The 23,672-nt window shown below is 34.1% G+C and overlaps 1 protein-coding gene across 1 annotated transcript; it reads left to right on the top strand.

The window, feature by feature from the left end:
- The first annotated feature begins 19,536 nt into the window (after positions 1-19,536).
- Positions 19,537-23,341, top strand: LOC109208854 (heptahelical transmembrane protein 2-like). Its single transcript, XM_019372012.1, has 4 exons — positions 19,537-19,916; positions 20,013-20,105; positions 20,189-20,249; positions 22,431-23,341. The coding sequence occupies exons 1-4, from the start codon at positions 19,666-19,668 to the stop codon at positions 23,106-23,108; spliced, it is 1,083 nt and encodes a 360-aa protein (XP_019227557.1). The 5' UTR covers positions 19,537-19,665; the 3' UTR covers positions 23,109-23,341.
- The last annotated feature ends 331 nt before the right edge of the window (positions 23,342-23,672 follow it).

Here is a 23,672-nt window from a genome sequence, read left to right as displayed (position 1 = left end):
AACTTACAAGATAATCCCAAATGTCAAACACAGAGTGATATAGCTGTTAGGGAGAATTCAGAAGTTAATATTTTTTAGCCTCTTTAGTATATATTTATATAAATATATTCATAATATATATTGTAATTTAGTTTTTGCTATTATTCAGTTTAATCGTGTATACAATAACATACATATTACAGAATACAAGTATATACATGTGAATTCAGTTTTACATATGTATTCAGGATTATCTAAATACAGATTTTAAAACATCTTTTGGTATTCTTCAGCTTAATCATGTATACAACAACATACATATTACAGAATACAAGTATATACATGTGAATTCAGTTTTACATGTGTATCCAGGATTATCAGAATACAAATTGTAAAACATCTTTTGTTATTCTTCAGTTTAATCATGTATATAGTAACATACATATTACATAATACAATTATATACGTGTGAATTCAGTTTTACATATGTTTTTGGGGTTTTCTAAATATATTTTCTTTAACAGCCTTCACTATTCTTTAATTGAATCATGTATGCATCAACATCCATGGTTCATAATACACTCATATACATCTGTATACATTAACAGAATACAAGTCTGAAGAATATGTGCTATATTAATATATTCTATTGGTTATATTATTAGGCCATGCAAAGGAAGCTGAACACCGACATTCATGCCGATCAACACCCACATGCTATTTCAACGGGAGACACGTTAAATGCATCTACAGAGGTTAATCATGTTTGTGGTGAAGTAAGAAAGGAAGGGACTACTACATCTGAGGTGTCGTGTGTCATACCACCTATGTCTGACGAGGGTGTATCCAGAGAAGTACATGTATCAATATTTAAGTTGGCGGATGAGTTTCTTCCAAGTAAAATTCTAGAAACTAGAATTGTGATGCATCATGCAACAAAAAATGTTGATTCAACCCCTTTACCCTCTCATAGGAATCGGCGTCCAAGTCGATGGTATTCTTCGCCTTTCGAGTCAAATTTCGACTCCGCTAGTTAGTAAATTATTATACAAAAAATATGTATTATAAAATTATGATCTATTTCCCCATGATAACTATAATTAAATGTCTCTGTTAATGACTTTGATGAACAACAGGTACCTCAGTAAAGTTGACTCCCATATTTGACAAAAAATACCCCTTTGAAGATGATTTAATATTGGGGCCGCATCCTACACTACGAGAAATGGGTTCATGATGGTCTTCTTGCTAAACATGATCAAAAGTAAGTTTTTTTTCCGATATGTATAGTATGGTTTTATCAATTATTAAGTGGATATATTATTTTTTTCAATTCATTGTAGAAATGATAAGGAAGACCATTACAAGAAAAACAAGTCAACACTGCCAATACCGTTGGATTTTGGAGTTGATCAAGTCACTTCAAAAAATTAGTTTTACCTTCTCTCATTTGACGGTAAACTATGGAATGACGATGTAAGATATAACCCTTCTGAATTCAATTTAATTCATATTTCTCTGTTTGGTTTGTCTAATTGTATATTTCACAATTTGTCAGTGACATACAAATTTTGTATTCACTGTATTTATATTTTTGAACACAGTGTAGACAGGTGTGTTTTGTATTAACAAAAATACAGTTAAATAATGTATTCACAGTTCCTGGGATAGTTTTATCTGCTGCTGGTTTAATTCAATGAATTTTGTGTATTCAGTGTATTTAACTGTATTCAGATTTCATTTTGTTTCACTGTTTTATCTAGCAATTTGTTAAAAGCAATATGTATTCTTCATTAGTTGTTTTAATTGTACGATTTATTAAGAGCAATATTTTAGTTATCAGTATGTATTTAACTGTATGCAATATTAAATACTCAAATGTATTCAGCAGTATGTATCTAATTGTACACACTATATTCAATTTGTTTTCAGCAGTACCGACTTCTATAATCAGTTTCTTCAACATACAATACCTGTATATATAAAGTTTCTTCAATGAAGTTTGTTTTCCTTGATTTCATTCAATGTACTGATGCTATGTATTCAATTTTATATATAGCATATTTGTGTCATATTTACTACCTGAGAGAGAATGGCAAGTACAATCAAACCACCACATTCAAATATACAACTGTTGATTGTATATTCAAGACAAGAATTGTTGAAATCTTCGACAGGTATGCTGATACAGATAGTAATGCAAGTGTAGCCAAAGAAGAGGATGTGGTATGTGAGTGCATAAAGGGATACAGATTGCTAGCTAATATGCCATGGCATACGGTTGACAATGTCTTGATACCAGTCAACTTGAAGGACAAACTTCAATGGATATTGGCAGTTGTATCATTCAAGGAGAGATATATCACAGTATATGACTCATACAGATCAACAGGTCATGATACCTATGTGGGTTCTGAGATAGATAAGCTTGCTAAGCTTATTCCTCTGTATATATCGATCAGTGGTTTTTACAGAGATAAGCATGGCATAGATTGGTCTCGTAACTCAGCATACAATGACAAGGCATAAATGATCCCTTTGATGTTGTTTCCATTTTGAATATGCCTCAACAAAATTCTGGGATCATGTATGTATTTAATCCTCTTACTTGTATTATTTATAACACTAATAAATATGAATTATATTTAATTGTGTCAATCTACATTTTCAGGGATTGTGGGTTGCATGTCGCGGCATACGCAGAGTATCTGAGCACTTTTGGTTTGGTTCCACAAATAATATTTGATGCCAATTTACTCTGTCAAAGATATGGTGCCCTCCTTTGTATACTATGCGGAAGATAGATGGCGATGCCATAAGCGAGAATGAAGCACCCTCAAAGATTGTTAGGCAAATCACAGATTCGGATACTTCTGTGAAGATACTTTTAGAATAGTTTTCTGTGAAGATGTATTTTGAAGATGGTTTCTCTGAAGATAGTTTATGGAGATAGTTTTTTTTTAACATAGTTTTATGAGAAGAACTGTATTCCGTGAAGCTTATTAAAGAATACATGATGGTTTTAGTCAAAATATTTTGTTTTAGAATACATAACTTTATTTTCTATAAGATGTTGCTGAAGGAATACACAATAGCCTCTAAGTTATGTTGTCTTCATTTTATCAATTTAACTAAAGCTTCAATGTGTTTCACTGAATTATCCAGCCTCTAAGTTATATATACAGGAGAATGTATTCAGTGTAGTCCAGTATGTATTCTTATGTATTTAGATATATTTATAATTAATATCAGTTATGTAATTCCCATATATGTTCAGCAGTAAACTTGTAATGCAAGCCATGCATTCATGATTATGCATTGTATTCACTGTAGTTATTGTTTTCTATGTTTTCAATTTATTCACTATTTTTTCATTGTAGTCAATGTATTTCTCTGTATTCACTGTCTTTAGTGTTTTATACTTTTTTAATCTATTCACTGTAATTGGCTATACACACACTGTAATTCTATAAATTCAATAAATTAAAGACACTATAAAATTGAACACAGTATATTCAGACGTATTCTATATTAACATAAATACAGTTACATTCTATATTCACTGTTTTTGTGATTGTTTTTTCTGCTGCTCGTTGAATTCAATGAATTCTATGTATTCAGTGTATTTTATTGTATTCAGATTTCATTTTGTTTCATGCTTTTTTCTAACAATTTGTTGAAAGCATTATCTATTCTTCATTAGGTATTTAACTGTATGCCTTATTGAGACCAGTAGTTTAGTTATCAGCTTGTATTTAACTGTATCAAATTTTTTAATTGTCAAATGTATTCAGCAGTATGTATCTAACTGTACAGACTATAATCAATTTATTTTCAGCAGTACTGACTTCTATACTCAGTCTCTGCAACATACAATATGTCATCAATGAATTGTAGAATGGATTCATATCTTTTTTTAATTAATATTATTTATATTGTTCATATGTATATATGTATTTAAGTATGGAAAATTACCAGCTATGTCCATTTATAAGTAGCTCATTACAAAATTAGCCAATTCATGAAATATTGCTAATATTAGCCAATTAGCTATTTATAGCAAAATTAGGTCAATTTTTTGCTTTTATTTGAGTGGGTGTTATTAGAATAGATTGGATACATCTTAAAGAGTTCGAATCTCAGTTTTGAGATGATTTGGTGAAGTTTTGAGGTGGTTTGAATTGAAAATTCGAAGTAAAACTCGAACATGGAAAAAAAATGATATGTGTATCACACTGCGTATCATTTTTGTATCACATATGTATCATATTTATATCAATTATGTAACACATGTATATTCATGTATACCTGTGTGTGAGATACATGCGTGATACATGTCGCAGAAGAACTTTTTTGAACTCGATTTAATTACGAATTTTGATACAAAATCAGTCCGAATCACCTCCAATCTTCCTCAAATTTTGTATATTGACTTATCTATATGTTTTCAATGAATTTCAACTATACCCATTGAAAAAAGTTCCTTTTTTGCTTAGACTTTTGAAATATTATATTTTTTTTGTATTTCATTATCTTATTTGCTATCTCATCCATGAAATTTCCTTTCCATCTTGCATCTAATGTTGCTAATCACGCTTAAAAATATGGAGGGAGATTTTTGCATGTGATTCTTTGAGATAAAGAACCTTATTTATTTAGTTTTTTAATTTTTATATGTGCTTGGCTAGTTTTGGTAAGTTTATGACTAATGGCTAGAGGTTGGTAAGTTGAAAGTTATATGGGACATTTGTGTAAGTTTCCCTTTAAGTATATATGCGGTATGTATAGTTATGTATCGCACTATTGATGGCCTGCTATACCTCATTTCTGTATATAAATCAATTTGTAAAGATATCATAAAAAAACATTTTTAGTGATCTGAAACTAAAAAAATTGATACACCGATAAATCAAAATGTAATATAAAACTTTATAAAATATGTGACATATTTTAATTGAAGTATTTGAATACAGAAGATGAACTAATTCCTACGTAGAGCATTTCTACAAGTACGCTTATTATGTCCTCCCTGTCCACATATACTACACGAATATTGATTTTTTTCTGTAATAATTCGCTGAACGGCTTATCGCGCTTCTTCTTTGGCCTTCTAGGAGGTCTTTTTCATTTGGGTGGTAAGACAACTTCAAATAATATATGTGCTGGTATATTCCATTCACTTCGGTCGGGCAGTGGATACACCGGCACCTCGTATGTCATTACAACAGTTTTTGGTTTGTAATACTCCGAGCAATAATCTTCCGGCATTAGAAACTTGCTTTTCAAGACAGCCCAAGCATGTGGGCATGGTAATTCGTCAACTTGGAACCGCCTACAACTGCACTTTTTCTCTAGGAGGCAAACAGTGTGTCACGACCCCAGTTCGCCCTCCGTGAACTATTGTGACGGCACCTAGTCTCTACGACTAGGTAAGACTAACAAATGCGGAAAAAAAGAAACAATTTGCGAAAGGAAAATAATATAACACCGAAATAACAAAATGAAATAGTGTTAAGATGCCGCCTGAATATAACAGTACAAGAATCTCAACCTAACACTTCCCAAAATCCGGAACCCCATGAATCACAAGCTAAATACATAATAAGCTCTAACTCCAGAATGTCTACCAACAAGGGAAAATATAGAAAGGGATATACTAGTACTGAGAATAGAAAGGGACTCTTCGGTCTGCAGACGCGGCAAATATACCTCGGAGTCTCTACAAAACGCCTCGCCTCAAGCGTGATAAGTCTTAGTGGGAGTACCTGGATCTGCACATGAAAAACATGCGCAGGAAGGGCATGAGTACACCACAGCGGTACTCAGTAAGTGTCAAGCCCAACCTCGGTCGGGTAGTGACGAGGAAGGTCAGGGCCCTACTGAGGTTAAAGGAAATACAAGATATAACAGTGTAGAGTAAGCTAGTATACTTAAGTGCAACAGTAAAAAGTAACACAAGATAGAAGAACAACAACAACGTTAATAGGAACAAAGTAATCACGGAAATAAATACAGGTCAACGCAAAGATAACAACCGGGGATCTCGCAGTATCCCGAGGATCTCTTAGTATCCTCAATATGTGTGTTGGGGATCTCTTGGTATCCCGAGGATATCTTGGTATCCTCAATACACGTACTGGGGATCTCTTGGTATCCCGAAGATCTCTTGGTATCCTCAATATATGTGTTAGGGATCTCTTGGTATCCCGCACTACAGTCAAATTCAATATATGCGCAGGGGATCTCCCAGAACACCCATCCGTAGTCCCAAAATAAAAGAAAGACAACACTATCAAGGAAAGAATCCACAATTTCATTCGAGAGCGAAACAGTATGAAGTAACACAGTATAATGATAAAGATAACAACAATTACAATAGAGAAACTAACGCAGAAAGAATACAGCTCAACACAGAAATGGCAACCGGGGATCTACCAGGATACCGTCCTATAGCCCCCAAATGTAAATATCCAGCAACTGGAGATCTACCAGGATGCCGTCCTATAGCCCCCAAATGTAAATACCAGCAAATCGGGGATCTACCAAGATACCGTCCTGTAGCCCCCAAATGTAAATGTCTAGTGGATCTCCCGGGTGTCGTCCCGTAATCCAACTCATAGTGCGCCAGGGATCTACCGGAATCTCGATCAGTAGTCCCCAAATATAAATGTGCAGGGGGATCTACTAGAATACAAATCCGTAGTCCCAAAATAAATATGCAGGGGGATCTACCGGGATACCGTCCCGTAGTCCCAAAGTAAACACACAGCAACAACACGAAGAAATACACAATTCAATTCAAATTCCATACTAAGGTAAAACAGGTACTTCTAGCCTAGCATGTTGCACATAATCCAAATAAGGCAGTTTGGCCAAGTAAAGCAATTGAGTCAATTAGACATACTTCCCTAAGCTAACAACAAGCTTAAATTGCAAGTAGTATAAACAGGAAAAAGAAACACAATTAAAATTACTTAAAGAAAACTGGATTTTCAACAATTAGCACAAGTACGCACTCGTCACCTCATGTACAAGGCATTTCAAATATCAATAATACCAAATCCTAAGGGGAGTTTCCCCCACACAAGGTTAGGCAAGCCACTTACCTCGAACCGGCTCAAAATCAATCTGTACCCACGTTCTTGCCACGAGTACTCGACTCCAAATGGCCCAAATCTATTCAATTCAATTGCATAATGTAAATAACACTTCAAGTAACTGATTCTACAAACAAATTCTAAGCTAATATGCGAAATTAGGTAAAATGACCAAAACACCCCTCGAGCCCATATCTCGGAATCAGGTAAAATTTACATTTTCAGAATTCTCATATTCTCACGAGTCTATACATATCAAGAACACTGAAATCGGAGTTCAATTGACCCCTAAAATACCCATTTAAGGTCTCTTAATCTCAAGCCCTAATTACCCATTTTGCACTGATATTTCCCTAATTGTTCACCACTAATTAGACCTTTAATCACATATAAACGAGTTATGAAGTCAAGAATATTACCTCCAAGTGATTCCCCTTTGGTTTCCTCAAAAGCTTCAACCCCGTTCAAAAATGGTGGAAAAATGAAGAAGGGTCGCGGATTGGCTATTTAAATACTGCCCAAATATTAATCCTATGCGGTTGCATAAATACCTATGCGATCGCATAAGACCACTCCTCACAACAAATGCGATTGCATAGAGCAAATCCCATCTCCTCGCTGCCACTCCAAGTCCTTCTACGCGAACACAGTGACCAAGGCTGCTCACCCTACGCGATCGTACTCCTACCTTCGCGATCGCGATTCAAAAAATCCACCTGGCCTCAACTTACTCTACGCAATCGCGGATGAACTCACGAGATCGCAATGAACAAACCACTGCTGCTAAAACACCAGAAAACCAGCAATCTCCCAAAGATCAAAAGTGCCCGTTTGAGCATCCGAAATACACCCGAGGCCCCCAGGACCTCAACCAAACCTACCAACATATCCCATAACATCATTCAAACTTGTTCCAACCTTCAAAACGCTCAAAACAACATCAAAATACCAATTTAGCATCGGATCCAAGCCTAAGAACTTCAAAAACTCTCAAAATACGCTTTCGATCAAAAAGTCTATCAAACATCGTCCGAATGACCTAAAATTTTGCACGTACATCAGATTCAACACTACGGAGCTACTCCAACTCCCGGAATTCCATTCCGACCCTCGGGTCAAAATCTCACTATCGAACCAGAAACTTCAAAAATTTAACTTTCGGCATTTCAAGCCTAAATTAGCTACGGGCCTCCAAGACACAATCCGAACACGCTCCTAAATCAGAAATCACCCAACAGAGCTAACGGAACCATCGGAATTCCAATCCGAGGTCGTCTTCACACTGTTCTGACTACGGTCAAATTTCCAAAACTTAAGCTCTCATTTAGGGACTAAGTATCCCAAAACTGTCGAAAACTCAAAACCAAACATCCGGCAAATCAAAATAGCAGAAACACACACGGATAAAGCAGTTTATAGGGGATCGGGGCGTAAATTCTTAAAACGACCGGCCGGGTCGTTACACAGTGTAATGCATTCCTTCATCGTTCACCATATGCAAGTGTTCAGTCGATGGTACAACCTACATTAAACAGAGAAATATACGTATTAATTATAGAATATATATCTCAAAGAATATACGTATTAATTACAAAATACATGTATTCAATAAAAAAAGTTTAACCAGACAGCATGTCAACACATATTAAACTTTCATAAATCTAAATATAGTATATGTATGTATGTATGAAATACAATGACATACAGTGAAATACAATAAAATGTATGAAATATAGTCTTAATACAGACTATTTTAAGACTGACAGACTATTAAAGATGAACACATTTAAATAAGGAATACAGTGATATACATTAAAAATACAGTTTATCTTCTATAAAGTGCATCTAATTTGAAACAAAACTATTGAATACAAACACTGAAATGCAAATGTATAAAAAATTAATGTATATATATAATAACCAGTTTTTAAAACCGTCTCATACAACAGAATACATGCACAAGTGCTATAATATAATGAACATGTAGTATGTTAATAGTAGAAATTGTATAAGAAATAATACATGTTATACCAGGTCTAAATACATGATGCAAGGACTTAAGCAGAAAAAAAACTTACAGGCATACGTGTATACATTGCCTCATTAAAAGTAAGCATCTCTTGGAATTTTTTCCCAAGCGTTGTGTAGGTGTGTGAAACTTCTTTCCGATTGCTGCAATTCCAACGTCCAAACATCTTCCTAACTTTTTTAGGAAGTCGTATTAGCAATTCTCTTGCTGATACAAGTGCGGAATTGATTGATTCAGCAATATTTGACGTCATGGTCCATCCCCGGTTAACAGGTGCATACAAACTAGCCCACTTTTCGTACCCAGCTAATTCCAAGTATTCTTGCACCCGAATATCTACCTTCTCCACCTTTTCCATTAGACTATCAAATTCATCATGGGTGTATGCTTTTGCCATTGAGACGCATATCTCGCTCAACTTTGAATGACTCTTTTTGAATTTCTTATATACGTTATTCCATAGATGCCATATACAAGCAAGATGGGGTACCGTAGGATACACTCTTGATACAGATTTGATGATGCTCTCATTCCTATCTGAAACGATGCACATGTTTTCCCTCTCACCATATGCTTCCTTGAATTGCTCCAAGAACCACGACCAAGCAGCATCGTTCTCTGAATCAACAACACCATATGCTAGCGGCATAATATGACATGTAAGTACAATTTCATACATATATAAAAAAATCATTCAATCTGTATTATGTAGTAGCATTAACAAATTTTAGTAAAATCCATATATATATATATATATATATATATATTAAACATACTCACATGTACCATCCAACGTGCTAGCCGAGACAAATGTCCTTGCGTATGCCGATTTTAGGTGGCTGCCATCCACAACCACGATGGGTCTACAGTGAGCGAACCCCTTTATAAAAGCATACAAAGATATATACAAATACAGAAACTCATTTTTTGGTGACTTTATCATTCTAATATGCAAACCAGGATATGTCATATCCAGTGTATATAAGTACCCTGGCAATTTATTGTATGAATCAGCCGGTTCACCTCTCAAAAAATTCGTTGTCTTTTCTTTAGCCCTCCATGCCAACATGCAACTAACATCTACACCAAAGTCTGATTTCACATCATCACTTATATCTTTTGGGGTGTATTTCCTATTATGATTACTAAATTTGGACCTAATAATACCACCAATAAGGCTACTACTTGCTTGACGTTGCTCATAAACCTTATCCTTTAACGGATATGTATGCTCATCATTGAACTCCCTCACTTTGAACATTTGTGATTTGCTAATGCTAGAAGCCTTAAATCTCCATTCACAATCCTCTGAAATACATAATAATGTATAGCTGCAAATACATTTATGTAATACATAAGATTAGTTAAGTATGGATACAAAATATAAATAGAAACTACAACTGATTTGTCTACCTACTGTATGGGTCAAAATCTGACCGCACGTGGATTAGCGCTAAAAGGAACGGTAAGGGGTCGACTAAGCCGTGGTCGTACCCACACGGCATAATAATGACGAGTATCTTGGACACTGCCGAGATCGAGCCATCAGAAAGCTTGTACGGCAAAGTAAATGTCGTGATACTTAAGGGAGCGACGTAAAGTACAATCAAGGGATGAAGACATTCTGGCTAAGGACCGTTGGACAAAAGGGAATATTGATAATATATATAGGAGGTAAGAAGACAAGAAAAGGGGGCTTCCTCTCCTTGAGAAGGAGGAAGTGAATAAAACCAAGAAAATGTTTAGATAGTGAATACAAATCTCTGTAATCATGGTTATTGAATCAACGAAGATAGATCTTGTTACTGTCGATGGCATTCCATCTTTTCCATCTTTATCATTACATCACGGGATAATATGTCAGGAATGTAAGCCTACCATTTATATTTGATATCTTATATGATTTCAGAAAGTTTACAAGCTTGATTGTATCTTATTCTCTTATTCAATGCGCTTATATCTAGTGTTTATTATCCTTGGCTAAGATTTATCCTCTATTTTCTTCATTAATTAGTTTAACAAAGAGTTCAACACTTTTTGATCAAACACCTACAGCATGGCATTTTCATTTGGAAACAAAATTGTCTATATGTAAACATACAGTGAAATAGAATATGTCTTTCTTGAGTATACTATAACTTTTTTTTAATACATATGAACAACGTGTTACATATGTATACATGATTACAGAATACATTCATATACATGTTAATACATTGATGCATATGTATACAAACATTACAGAAGACACTTATATACATATGAATACAGCGTACTTGATATAATTGTTTCAGCAAACTCAGCTACAGCAACACTAATACATAAAAAATATATCGAAGGTAATCATATATTATCAAATACATATATTATACATGTTGTATTTTTTAAATTCTGCAATGAATACATTTGCAAAAATTCTGAATACATATCAATAGAATTTTATAAAACCTCTTGTTCAACATGTGTTAAGTAAGAACCCACAAACCTGATAGCATTAGACCTATCAACACGGAATTGAAACCTTTCAGCAATTGCATAATATTCCATCACCGCTTTCAATGTGGCCTTATCCTTATATACTTGTACAGCCATGACCTCTCTTTGGTTAGTATTTGAAATAATCAAATCCCTTTCCAGTTTGAACATATCAATTGGTTCACCTAAATTGACCGACTCAAGAGCAAGTGTATCAACTGTATCAAATTTACTCACCCCGCCTATTTCGTCAATTCGCATTAGGTCGCCTTGAATTAAACTACCTCCAGCTACAACTTCTTTGTCCAGTGTTGTTATACACAAGGGATACATCCCGAATTTTTTGTTCTCTTTTTTCAACTCTACATACACCCTGTAACCCATATCATCGTGTTTTCCATTAGTGTGCAATTTTCTTCCACTTTGTATTCAATTTTAATTGACTTTGAGCTCAAATCTATGGCAAGTTGCTTCGAATTTCATCTCTCTTTGGTTAGTATTTGAAATAATCAAATCCCTTTCCAGTTTGAACACATCAATTGGTTCACCTAAATTAACTGACTCAAGAGCAAGTGTATCAACTGTATCAAATTTACTCACCCCGTCTGTTTCGTCAATTCGCATTAGGTCGCCTTGAATTAAACTACCTCCAGCTACAACTTCTTTGTCCAGTGTTGTTATACACAAGGGATACATCCCGAATTTTCTGTTCTCTTTTTTCAACTCTACATATACCCTGTAACCCATGTCATTGTGTTTTCCATTAGTGTGCAATTTCCTTCCACTTTGTATTCAATTTTAATTGACTTTGAGCTCAGATCTATGGCAAGTTGCTTCGAAATTCATGCAATCAAATCATTGTTCGTCGCATACTCCTTTATCAGTATCCCCTCAATCGAATAATCGACATAGTTGTTCTCACTATTCCACTTGTCAGAATGACGAAGTAGCACTGTTAAACTTGCCATCTGTAAAATCGAGTTTCAATATATTTCTATATACTTGTATGAACTTCGAACAATATCAGCGTGCCAGAAATTCCACGAAATCTACCAGAAAAAAAAAAGGATTGAATCTCCGAAGATTGCTCTGTTTTGTGGTATTTTTCGGCTAAGAATCTTTTTTTTAACTGGAATACAAGTTTTGCGTATTATAATTGAGTTTGTTGAGTTATATTAGGAGTCTATCGTGTTTATTGATTCACTTACCGTTTTTAAACAGCTGAAGGGACCTTTTTTTACGCTAATTTACGTTATTGTATTCGCGGATACAGTTGAATACATTCTATGCATTAGCTGTAATTCCCTTTTTTCCGCCGACTTTTCCTAATGTAAATTCGTTGGCAATATGTCTACGCTGGTTCAAATCCAGCTCGACCCAATAATTCGCCAATCCGCCATGATATGATATAACCCCCTTTGTACTTCAGAAATATCCGATCCGGAGATAAAAAAGAATCAAATTTTCTGCTAGATCCTGTATTTTCCTGGGATTATAGTTCAATTGGTCAGAGCACCGCCCTGTCAAGGCGGAAGCTGCGGGTTCGAGCCTCGTCAGTCCCTATGGATCCAATAAATATATCAATAAATCTCTCCCTTTTTATGAATTTTATGAAGGGGACCAGGGGCAGAATTTCATTGTCAAAGCAAAGGGGAAATCCTTATTTCTTTTTTCTTTCCTTTTGGTAGGAGAAAGACATATACGGTTGGATTAGTACACTTATTGGTAGCATTATAGTCAGTATTTCAAGAAATGCTGGCTTTTTCAATTGCCCCCGATGAATGTAATGGAATCGAGTACTATACCTTTTTGAGGCGCGCATACACAAGGGGAATTCCTTTCTTGTCCAATACAAAATTTAATATAAGAAAGAAAAACAATTTATTTTTCTGGCTACGGATTTATGGAACCTCACTTACTAGTTTGAAGTTGAAAAAAAGATTTCATGCAAATTGCAAACTGAGCTTTTGGTAATTCATGAATACAGTAGCTTAAATACATTGAATACACTCTATAAGAAGTTAAAGCATAGCTATAGGAAGTAATTTAGTAAATGGTAGCTATAGCAAGCTAATAACCACTAAACAATAGTGGTTTCTAAAAATTTCTCAATTTTAAATAGGGCTCTCTATGAAGTGGCTATCTAAAGGCACACATATGTAAAACCCAAAAAGAAATGGGCTCATTCAGCAAAGTGAAAAGGGCCGGCCCATCTTCGCAAGTGGGGATTTTCAGATAATAACAAAAGAGTCCAGTTCTTCCAACTAAAGCAGCTCAACTATCTGGTTCTTACCACATCGCCTACAGAAGAAAACTTTTGCATGTTTATAGACTGAAACAAGAGCATGTGGGTTTGTCCCTTTGGGGACATCCGATAAAATTGGAACGATACAGAGAAGATTAGCATGGCCCCTGCGCAAGAATGCTATTCTCACTATACTTACTAACTGAATGCTGATATCGATGTTATTCTATGTTGAATGCTGATATTAGTAAATTTTGATATTATACTACTAAATTAATATATGTTTCATATTCTTTTAATTTTTTATAAATTCTGCACTCCACTTTTTTTTTTTTTTCGGCCATAGCTCCCGTGAACCTTGATGCTTTTATTCAATTTTTGTTTTTTCAAAAACATAGAGAAGTGCAGGTGAGAAAATTTGAATGGTAGATAGTAGTCAGGTTGCTACTTGCCAGAAAACTCCAAGTGGGCGTTTGGATGTAAGAATTGTGAAATTCCGGATAAAAGTGAAAAAAAATTCAAGTGAAAATGGTTTTGAAAATTAGAGTTGTGTTTGGACATCAATACAATTTGGAGCTGTCTTTGAACTTTTGTAAGTGAGTTAGAAGTGAATTTTGAAAAATAGTTTTTTGCAAATTTTCGAAATTCGTGAAATTTGACCAACTCTACCTACATGTTCAATTGGTTGTTGAGCTTTAAAAATCCAATCTAATAAAGAACTATATCCCAGAGATTTTGCTCTGATGTCTAGATTACATCAACTATTTCTTGATTTTTCCTTTGTCTATCTTCTTTTTAATTGCTTGACTTAGGAATCTTGCAGATATTTCTAATTAATTTATTCTACTTCCTCTGTCTTGAATTTAATTTGTTTTCCTTTTTGGGATCTCTTGAAACTCACTGTTGATTCTTTTTTTTAACATAGAAGTACCTTGTAGGTAAGTTTAAGAAATTTTTAGCCACTTTTACTATTACTATAGAAGAAGCTTCTTTTATGCAGCACCGAAGCTAGGATTTTCATTAAGAAGTAAATATACAAACAAGTCATGGAAATTCAATACATAATATATATATACTTACAAAAATAACTTTTACCTATCTAAACAGTAAAAGCCATTGTTGCGCCAAAAATTGTAGCTCCGCCCTATCGGGTGGTGGGAATGTCCTGTGGCAGAAGAACCCTTCTACAAGAGGTGTCATCCAACATCGTTGCGCCAAAAATTGTGGCTCCGCCCCTCGGTGGGCATGTCCTGTGACAGAAGCACCTTTCTACAAGGGATTGTAGGTGTCATCCAACATTATTGCGCCGCAAATTGTGGCTCCGCCCCTATCGGGTGGTGGGAATGTCGTGTGGCAAAAGCAGAATCACCCTTCTACAAGAGGTTGTAGGTGTCATCCAGCATCGTTGCGCCAAAAATTGTAGCTCCGCCCCTATCGGATGGTGGGAATGTCCCGTGGCAGAAGCACCTTTCTACAAGAGGTGTCATCCAACATTGCCGCGCCAAAAATTTACAAATATATAACCAAATAATATTTTCCTTTATAAAATAATATAATTATATATTCATCTCATGAATCTAAACACCATTATTCAATTGTAAAGCCATTGTTGTCTTTTTTTAGCTTGTGTTCCTATCAACTGTATGATTTTCATGTGATTGGGTGGGCATTTATGGTCAAAAATTTGAGTAGGCTAAACATTTTACTAACAATTTTATTACACATAACATGTGATTGCCTTAAATGAGAGGTTATATTAGGCACCTCATCCCATAGATAGACATGTTTTAAAGTTTCTGGATTTGGTATTAAAAATTAGATGTATAATTTTACTCTCAACAATATCTTTTCTCTTTTCTCTAGAACCTAATCAACTTGTGCTACAAATAGGGGCGGATGCAGGATTTGAAACTAGGGAATTCAAAAAATGTCACAGCTAACAGTCAAATTTATGACCAAAAGTGTTTTCTGAAAATCGTTTATTCGACATACCATAAAAGGAAAAAAAATCTGCTTATATACAGTATAATTTTCTAACAAAAAAAAAATCAATAACCACCCTCGACTAATATGACTCCATCACTGGCTACAAAGGCGTAAATCTTTTTTCTTGATCTACTGTTAACTATATTTTTTTTTTTTTGGGAAAAGGTGTCTTCTCAATTACTCCGTCTGTTTCAAATTAAATGAGGTGTTTTCCTTTTTCGTCTGTTTCAAATTAAATAAGGTGTTTTCCTTTTTCGTCTGTTCCAAAATAAATGATACATTTCTAAATTTAGAAATAATTCAACTTTAAACTCTTTATTTTACCAATTTTACCCTTAATGATAAACTTTTATAACCACACATATATTATGGGCCCACAAAGTTTTTACCCCTTAAGCTTTTAAAATCACAAATTTTAAAAATCTTTTTTTTTCTCAAACTCCGTGCGAGTACATCAGTAATAAAAAATGGTGGGACCGACCCCATTCTATCGAACAAGCCGTAGCTAAAACGTGAGTAACTTGATTCGCTGATTTTCTAACTAACACCTTGTTTGGATGGTTGTTACCTATTGTATCGTATTGTATTGTTTTTACCGAACAATGTTTGTTTTGATTGTTTAGTTAAAATTGGTTGTATTGTATTGTTAAATCCATTGCTCCGGAACAATGAAAAGTTCTATTTTTTGAAACAACCGATTTGGTGTGGTGGGATTGTTTCCTATTTTTCTTTCTAATTATGCCCTGACTTATTACTTTATAATTCTATTTTACTCTTTACCTTTTTATTTTAAATAATAGCAAAGTCTCTTTCTCACATAATTTTGTAATAGAATTCTACATGAAATCTAATAACCGATATAAATTCTCAAGACGACATCCCAAATATAACCTAGTATATAATAACCTACATACGTGAAAAACTCATTTTGTTCTTCTGCCGCTTCTCCATACTCTTCAGGTAAATGTTTTGTTTTACTTTTGTCTGAATGGAGTCTACTTAATATTTTTTTTTAAAATTTTTTATTATTATGATCTAATTATAAATATAGTGTACTTATTATTATTTTTAATATTATTAACTTGTTCAACTAATTTCGATAGAATTTGCATGAATTTAATTGCTTAATTTATATATAAGACATAATTAGTGATTAGTTAGTAGAAAGTGGATTTCTTAAATAATTTTTATGTGTAATTTTTGATAAATTAAATATTTAAAACAATTGAGGGTATTGTAGTAAACTTATCAGTTAAAGTACAGTACGATACAGTCAAACCAAACAGCAAAATGTTATTTAACAACAACGAACAATACAATATATCCAAACATTGTATTCATAAAACGATACGATACAATACAATACAGTACAATACGATACATTATAAAACGATGAAGAACAGTAATCCAAACAGAGTGTAAAAAAAACAGGCACTAGTTGAAAACCCTTTATTAATGTCTTACAATCATTGACAAAGGGGAGTTAATCATTGACAATAGAGTCAAAATCAATACAGATGGTAGTTTCTTGAGTGAGAATAGTAAAGCAGAAATTGATGGCACGGTTAGAGATATTACATCGGAGTTAATCATGACTTTCTCCGTCAAAACTCAATGTTGCTCTAACAACCAAGCTTGAGATGGTGCACTCAGAATGGGTTCAATATATTAAAAAAACCATTGACAAAAAAATCAAAATACTTCAAATTGTGTTTTAGTGTTAAATTTTAATTTCTTTTCCGGTGAGTTAACTTTATATTTATAGTCCTTTAATTTCCTTTTCCTCTACGTTTGTTTCTATATATTTACTTTTACCCTAACCAATTTGCTTGTGTGGTGTGCATATTACAATTTTCACTTCTAAGATTGGCGAGGTGGCCTTAATGCAAGGCTAAGTTAATTGATTAATTATGGTTGTTGCTTTTAAGAGACAAATTTATTGCTTCAAAAATCTTTGGAGTGATCCTTGTTTTGCTTTTCTTTGAAATTTGGAGATAAATAAATTAACGTCTCCCCTAATAATAGAATATTCTCCCAATGTTTTCGTAAATACTTCTATATATTTGTATTTGTAGGATCTTAACAAAAGGATTAAAAGATTTTAGAGCAAGTTCTACTTAAAAAAGAAGATATTTTTCTTAACGGAAAAGGGTCAAATATGCCGCTGTACTATCAGAAAAGGTTTAAATATATCCCTCGTTATACTTTGAGTCCAAATATATCCCTGTCGTTATATTATTGGTTCAAATATACTCATTTTCCGTTAAGTTTGTCAAAAGTGGATATCCAATCTTACGTGACACTGACATTTGATGAGGTGGATGCCACATAACTTGCCACCTCAGTGCACATAACCTATTTTATCCCACCCATCTATTTTTTTCCTCCACTAAAATTTTCTTCTCTTCCACCACTATTGCCACCATTACAGCTACCATGAAAAATATTGTATATAAATTTTAGTCTTTTATATATTAATTAGGGGCGCTGAGGTGGCATGCCATGTGACATCCACCTCATCAAATATCAGTGCTCAGTAGAATTGGATATCCACCTTGGACAAACTTAACAGAAGAGGAGCATATTTAAACCAATAGTATTACGACAGGGTTATATTTGGACCCAAAATATAACAAAGGGTATATTTAAATATTTTCTCATAATATAGGGATATATTTAGCCCTTTAGCGTTTTATTAATAGGTACGATTCTGTTTTAACTCTAATGAGATTTTTTAAGTATTTACTTTATTATATATTTCGAGTTGTATTACTTCGAGTGATGCTCTAAGGCATCTTAACTTAAGGAATAGCCAGCAAAGGATTTTTTTAAATGATTCGCCAACCAATTCTAGGCAAAAGCCAGCAAAGTACTTTTTTTATTTAAAAAAAAATGTAAATAGGAAAACACAATTAATAGTCAAACTCAAAATTACTCAAGAAAATAAATATATTTTTTAAATTTAGCCACAGCCATTTTATCGAAGAATAAAAAATGAACCTATCACCCATACTACATTTCTCACCTTCCCCCCAACTTTGAAATTTCATTCTTGTTTACTACTAGTATTTTTAATTTTTTAAATTTTTATTTACCACTCAACAACAAAATGGCTACTCACAAAAAGAAACAGAAAATTTACATGTAAAGCTGAAAATTGCAGTTTCTCCTATAAAGTACTTGTTTGAAAAGCAATTTTAAGGGAATACATTACAAGTACTTTTTAAAAACTCGGCTAATCACTAATTATTTTTTTAAAAGTATTTTTTAATTTAATTAACCAAACACAGACTGTTTCTCACCAAAAGTACTTTCAAATTAATTTTAAAATAAGCTGATTTAGAAGTTTGGCAAACAGGCTATAAGGAACTGCAATATTTTTTCAAGTGAAAAGCATATCCAAATATAATTTAAAATTCCAAATACCTTTTTTCAACTTAACTTCAAATACTATTTTTTTCAAAAATTATAATTTTTATATCCAAAGGCATACTTAAAATCTCGAGTAAAAATCCTGCAAATCTCTACTATATGAGGAAATAAATTCTCCTCCAACAAAATCTACCAAATATGTAATATGTTTACAGGTGTCTTTCTTATATTAGTCAAAAACACCCTGGAAAAAACCAATTGAACTAATCAAAAATCAATTAAAAATATGAAAAAATATTAATTAGAGGCCGCACGTCGTTTACTACTATAAATATTTGTATGCATATGCCAACTTTCAACTAGCTCCACATCATTGGTAACAGTTAGATATATTAGCATTTTCTCAAACACATTCATTCAACGTTTTCCGGCGAAAATTCGCCGGAAACTGAGGTCCACGACGTCGGAGAAATTGAGCTAACATGAAACGAAGAGGAGGAAAGAAGATCTCGAAACTCAGCAATGGCGAACGAGTTGACTCAGGAGATCGAATCAATAACGTAACAAAAAATGGTCAAAAATTAGATCGAAGAAAATTGGTGAAATACGAGGCATTACCTGAATATCTCCAAGATAATGAATTTATCAGAGATTATTATCGTTGTGAATGGCCTCTTAAGGATATTGCTCTCAGCGTATTTTCATGGCACAATGAAACTCTCAATATTTGGACGTGAGATTTTAAAAATATTCAAAATTTTGAATTTAAATTTGTTGCATTTGGATTCTTCTTCTTCTTTTTTTAATTTTTTTTTCAAATTTTTGTTAGGCATTTGGGAGGTTTTGTGATATTTGTAACGTTAACGGCGATGAGCTTGACGGAGAAGGCGACGGTGGAAAATTTATTTTCCGGCATTTTCAGGTTCGATTGAAGTAATTTGCAGACTGTTTTGTGGCTAGTTTTGTAATTTCAGCTGTTTAAAATGGTTAAATAATGATAAACAGACCGACGGGTGACGGACAGTGGATGACAATGAAGAAAAATGGATCCGCTGATTCTTTTCCGGTGAGTTTCCCGATCATCTTTAAGGTGTGTCATTGTTTGATTATATACTAAATTTAAGAAAGAAATGATTTTTTTTTATACTTTGTGATCTATATGATATTTCTGTAACTATAAAAACTTTTCATTAAGCGTAAAATTAAAAACTTAAAAATCATTATGTATATTATATATATTGATTAAAGTTACAACAACAATATACCCAATATTATGCCACACCGGTTTGGGAAATATTGATTAAAGTTACATAGTAAAAAGTTTCTTATACTATCAGTAAATTCTTAACTTATGATAATAGGTGATATTTACTAAAAGAATTACCTGTAATGACCTAATTAATAAGTGAATAATTTATTTGTGTAAATGTTTCATCTTAGTGGGAAACATGGTCAAAGAAAACCTATTTTATGTAGTTTTTTATAGTGCCGGGTCCATGTAATAGCCATCGCTTTTGGTTTGCATCTATTTTATGATTTCATGATATTATTTTTTCTATGATTTTTATTGGTGGTACTGATATTGTCTCTTTTCGTCTTCTTGAGCCGAGAGCCTTTCGGGAATAACTTCTTTACTCCATCGGATAGGGGTAAAAGGTTTACGTATACACTATCCTCCTCAAACCATACCGTTCCATGTATTTTGTTTTCCCAAAGATTAGAGACAGTGTCAGACGTGAGAGGTACAACGGTCAGCGAGAAGTTAGGAGTGTTGTAGGTCCAACGTTTTATTATAGGATTTTCAGTAGAATTATAAATATAGGTATCTAAATTAATATTTTATTACTGATTTCCTTTTGTCCTTAATTGACAATTAATACTAAGGACAAAGTGAGAGATAATAATTAGTTACATCTTGATTTTTTAAAATGACAAGTATTTTAGACTTGTTATTTGAAGTAATCACGACAAATAAAATGGACTTTATTGAATACATGCTATGTGGACTGTGGAGTAATTAGCTCAAAAATATAGATGGAGTACGTTAGTGATTTTGCTAAATTTTAGGTAGCTATGCGGTCGACTACAAGACATGGCCGGAAGTATCAATAGAAGAAGAGATAATCCTTCAATCAACTCCTTAATTGTAGTAAATTTCCTAAAGAAACTATTAATGTCAATTACAGCCCCTAGTAACCAATGTCGGGCAGCAGGGGAGAACCCCATTGTACATGTACAGGAGTGGCAAGCGGGCGGGTCAGGTCGGATATAGTTTGGATTGAAAACGGGTAATGAAAAACGGATAAATTAATCGATCCGGCCCATATTTAATACGGATAAAAAACGGATTAACCGGCGGATAATATGGGTAAAATCAATGAATTCTTGCATATGATCACTTTTGGGAGAATTCTTAGTCTCCCAACCTGAGGAACTCCCAATTTGAGGCTTTACAAATGTAAAAGTTAGACCCATTAGTTATCCATTGGTTATCCATTTAGAAAATAGATAATATGGTTCTTATCCATATTTGATCTTTAACAAGTTCATTATCCAACCCATATTTTAGTGGATGATATGGGTGGTTAACTATTTTCTTTTAACCATTCTGCCACCCCTATACATGTAGATGAAAAAGTAACGTAATCCAATGGAAGTATTAACATTAGGGGTGTCAAATGGGCGGGGTTGGGCCGATTTTGAGCGGGTCAAAGTGGGTTGAGTCAATATTTGACCTGCCCAAAAGTTACTTCAGCTAAGATGAGCTGGGTCAAGATGGGTTAAAATTTGGGCTAGAGCCAAATTTGACAGCCTTAATTAACATTTTTTTTTTTTGCTAAACGAACTAATAATGTCATTTAAGCTAGTGATATTGTGAGAATTGTGCTTTGATGACTTTAGCAACGTAATAGCTTGGCTTCTTAAGTAGAGGCGAAGCTAAGATCTAGATTCACTAGGTTCATAATAAAAGTGTGATTACATATTATAAATTTATTTTGTATATGCATACATAGTTCAAGCAGAAAGCAATGAGTTTAGTTTAACTCCTGGAACTCGCCCTAAATCTGTCTCGGGACTTAAAAAGTCTTTTGATTGAGTAAAGCCAAGATTTTTATCTTTCATAGTTTAGTGTAAGGGAAAGAGGGTGCTAATTGATGTGTTAGTATTTGACCACTACGTCTGTTTTGCTTATGTGAAGATTGCACTACAAGAACAAGACATCATCTACTTTGATATTTGACTGCAGGATTCTTATGCCAAGCATGTCTCAAAATCAATTTTAGACGTAAGTGGAGATGGCTATGAAGTTGCCATATGGCCATGGTTTGTTTTCTTAGGAGGAGCAATGAGCTGCTTAATCTGCAGCACTCTCTCCCACTTATTTGCTTGTCACTCACTTAGATTTAGCCTCTTCTTTTGGCGTCTAGATTATGCTGGTATTTCTATTATGATAGTCTGCTCTTTCTTTTGCCCCATTTACTATATCTTCTGCTCTCAACCATATTGGTGTCTCTTTTACCTATCCACCATTACTATATTTGGCATACTTGTCATTATCACCCTTCTTTCCCCGGCTCTTTTCTCCGGTCGTTTCAGATCATTTAGGGCTACTCTCTTTCTTGCTATGGGTTTCTCAGGTCTGATTCCAGCTACACATGCCCTTTTCCTCCATTTTAATCATCCACAAGTACTTGTGGCTCTAGGATATGAGATAGTCATGGGACTTTTGTATGCTACTGGAGCAGTATTTTACATGACAAGGTTTCCAGAAAGATGCAAACCTGGTGCATTTGACCTAGTAGGACACAGCCATCAAATCTTCCATGTATTCGTCGTTGCAGCAGCTTTAGCACATTGCATAGCTTCCCTGCTTATTATGGATTGGCGTCGAGGATGGCCACCCTACAATGCAGGTATGCAATGATAGACATGGCTACAAAAGGGCATTTGAGCTTCAACAATGTTCTAACATGACTAGGATTTTAGGAAGAATACCATTCTTGTTGGTTTTAATGCCATATACTGCAGCATTTGTATATAATTTAATTTTTGTACCTTGTAATGTTGTTTGAACTTTCAATTATCCAGTATGCCAATGACTCTCTTGAAATGCTGACATTCATGAGATGATATTCAAGTTTACATATTTATTGCTTATTATCTTCTCAAACTCCTCTCTTTGAAGGGGAGCCTTGGCGTAATAGGTAAAGTTGCTGCCATGTGACCAGGAGATCACGGGTTTGAGTTGTGGAAACAACCTCTTGCAGAAATGCAGGGTAAGGCTGCGTACAATAGACCCTTATGGTCCGGCCCATCCACAGACCCCGTGCATAGCAGGAGCTTAGTGCACCGGGCTCCCCTGTTTTATCTTCTCAAACTCCATGGAGGGGAAAAAAGTTACTAACTCAAGGACTGAATTGGATTATGAAATTCATACTTGATTGTCAAATAATTCCTAGCAACAATTAGATATTACCTCCAGAATGGC

The sequence above is a fragment of the Nicotiana attenuata genome, unplaced genomic scaffold (genome assembly GCF_001879085.1).
Source record: "Nicotiana attenuata strain UT unplaced genomic scaffold, NIATTr2, whole genome shotgun sequence".
Classification (NCBI taxonomy): domain Eukaryota; kingdom Viridiplantae; phylum Streptophyta; class Magnoliopsida; order Solanales; family Solanaceae; genus Nicotiana; species Nicotiana attenuata.
The sequence above is the reverse complement of the archived record's forward strand: the minus strand, read 5'-3'. Positions and strand labels throughout refer to the sequence as shown.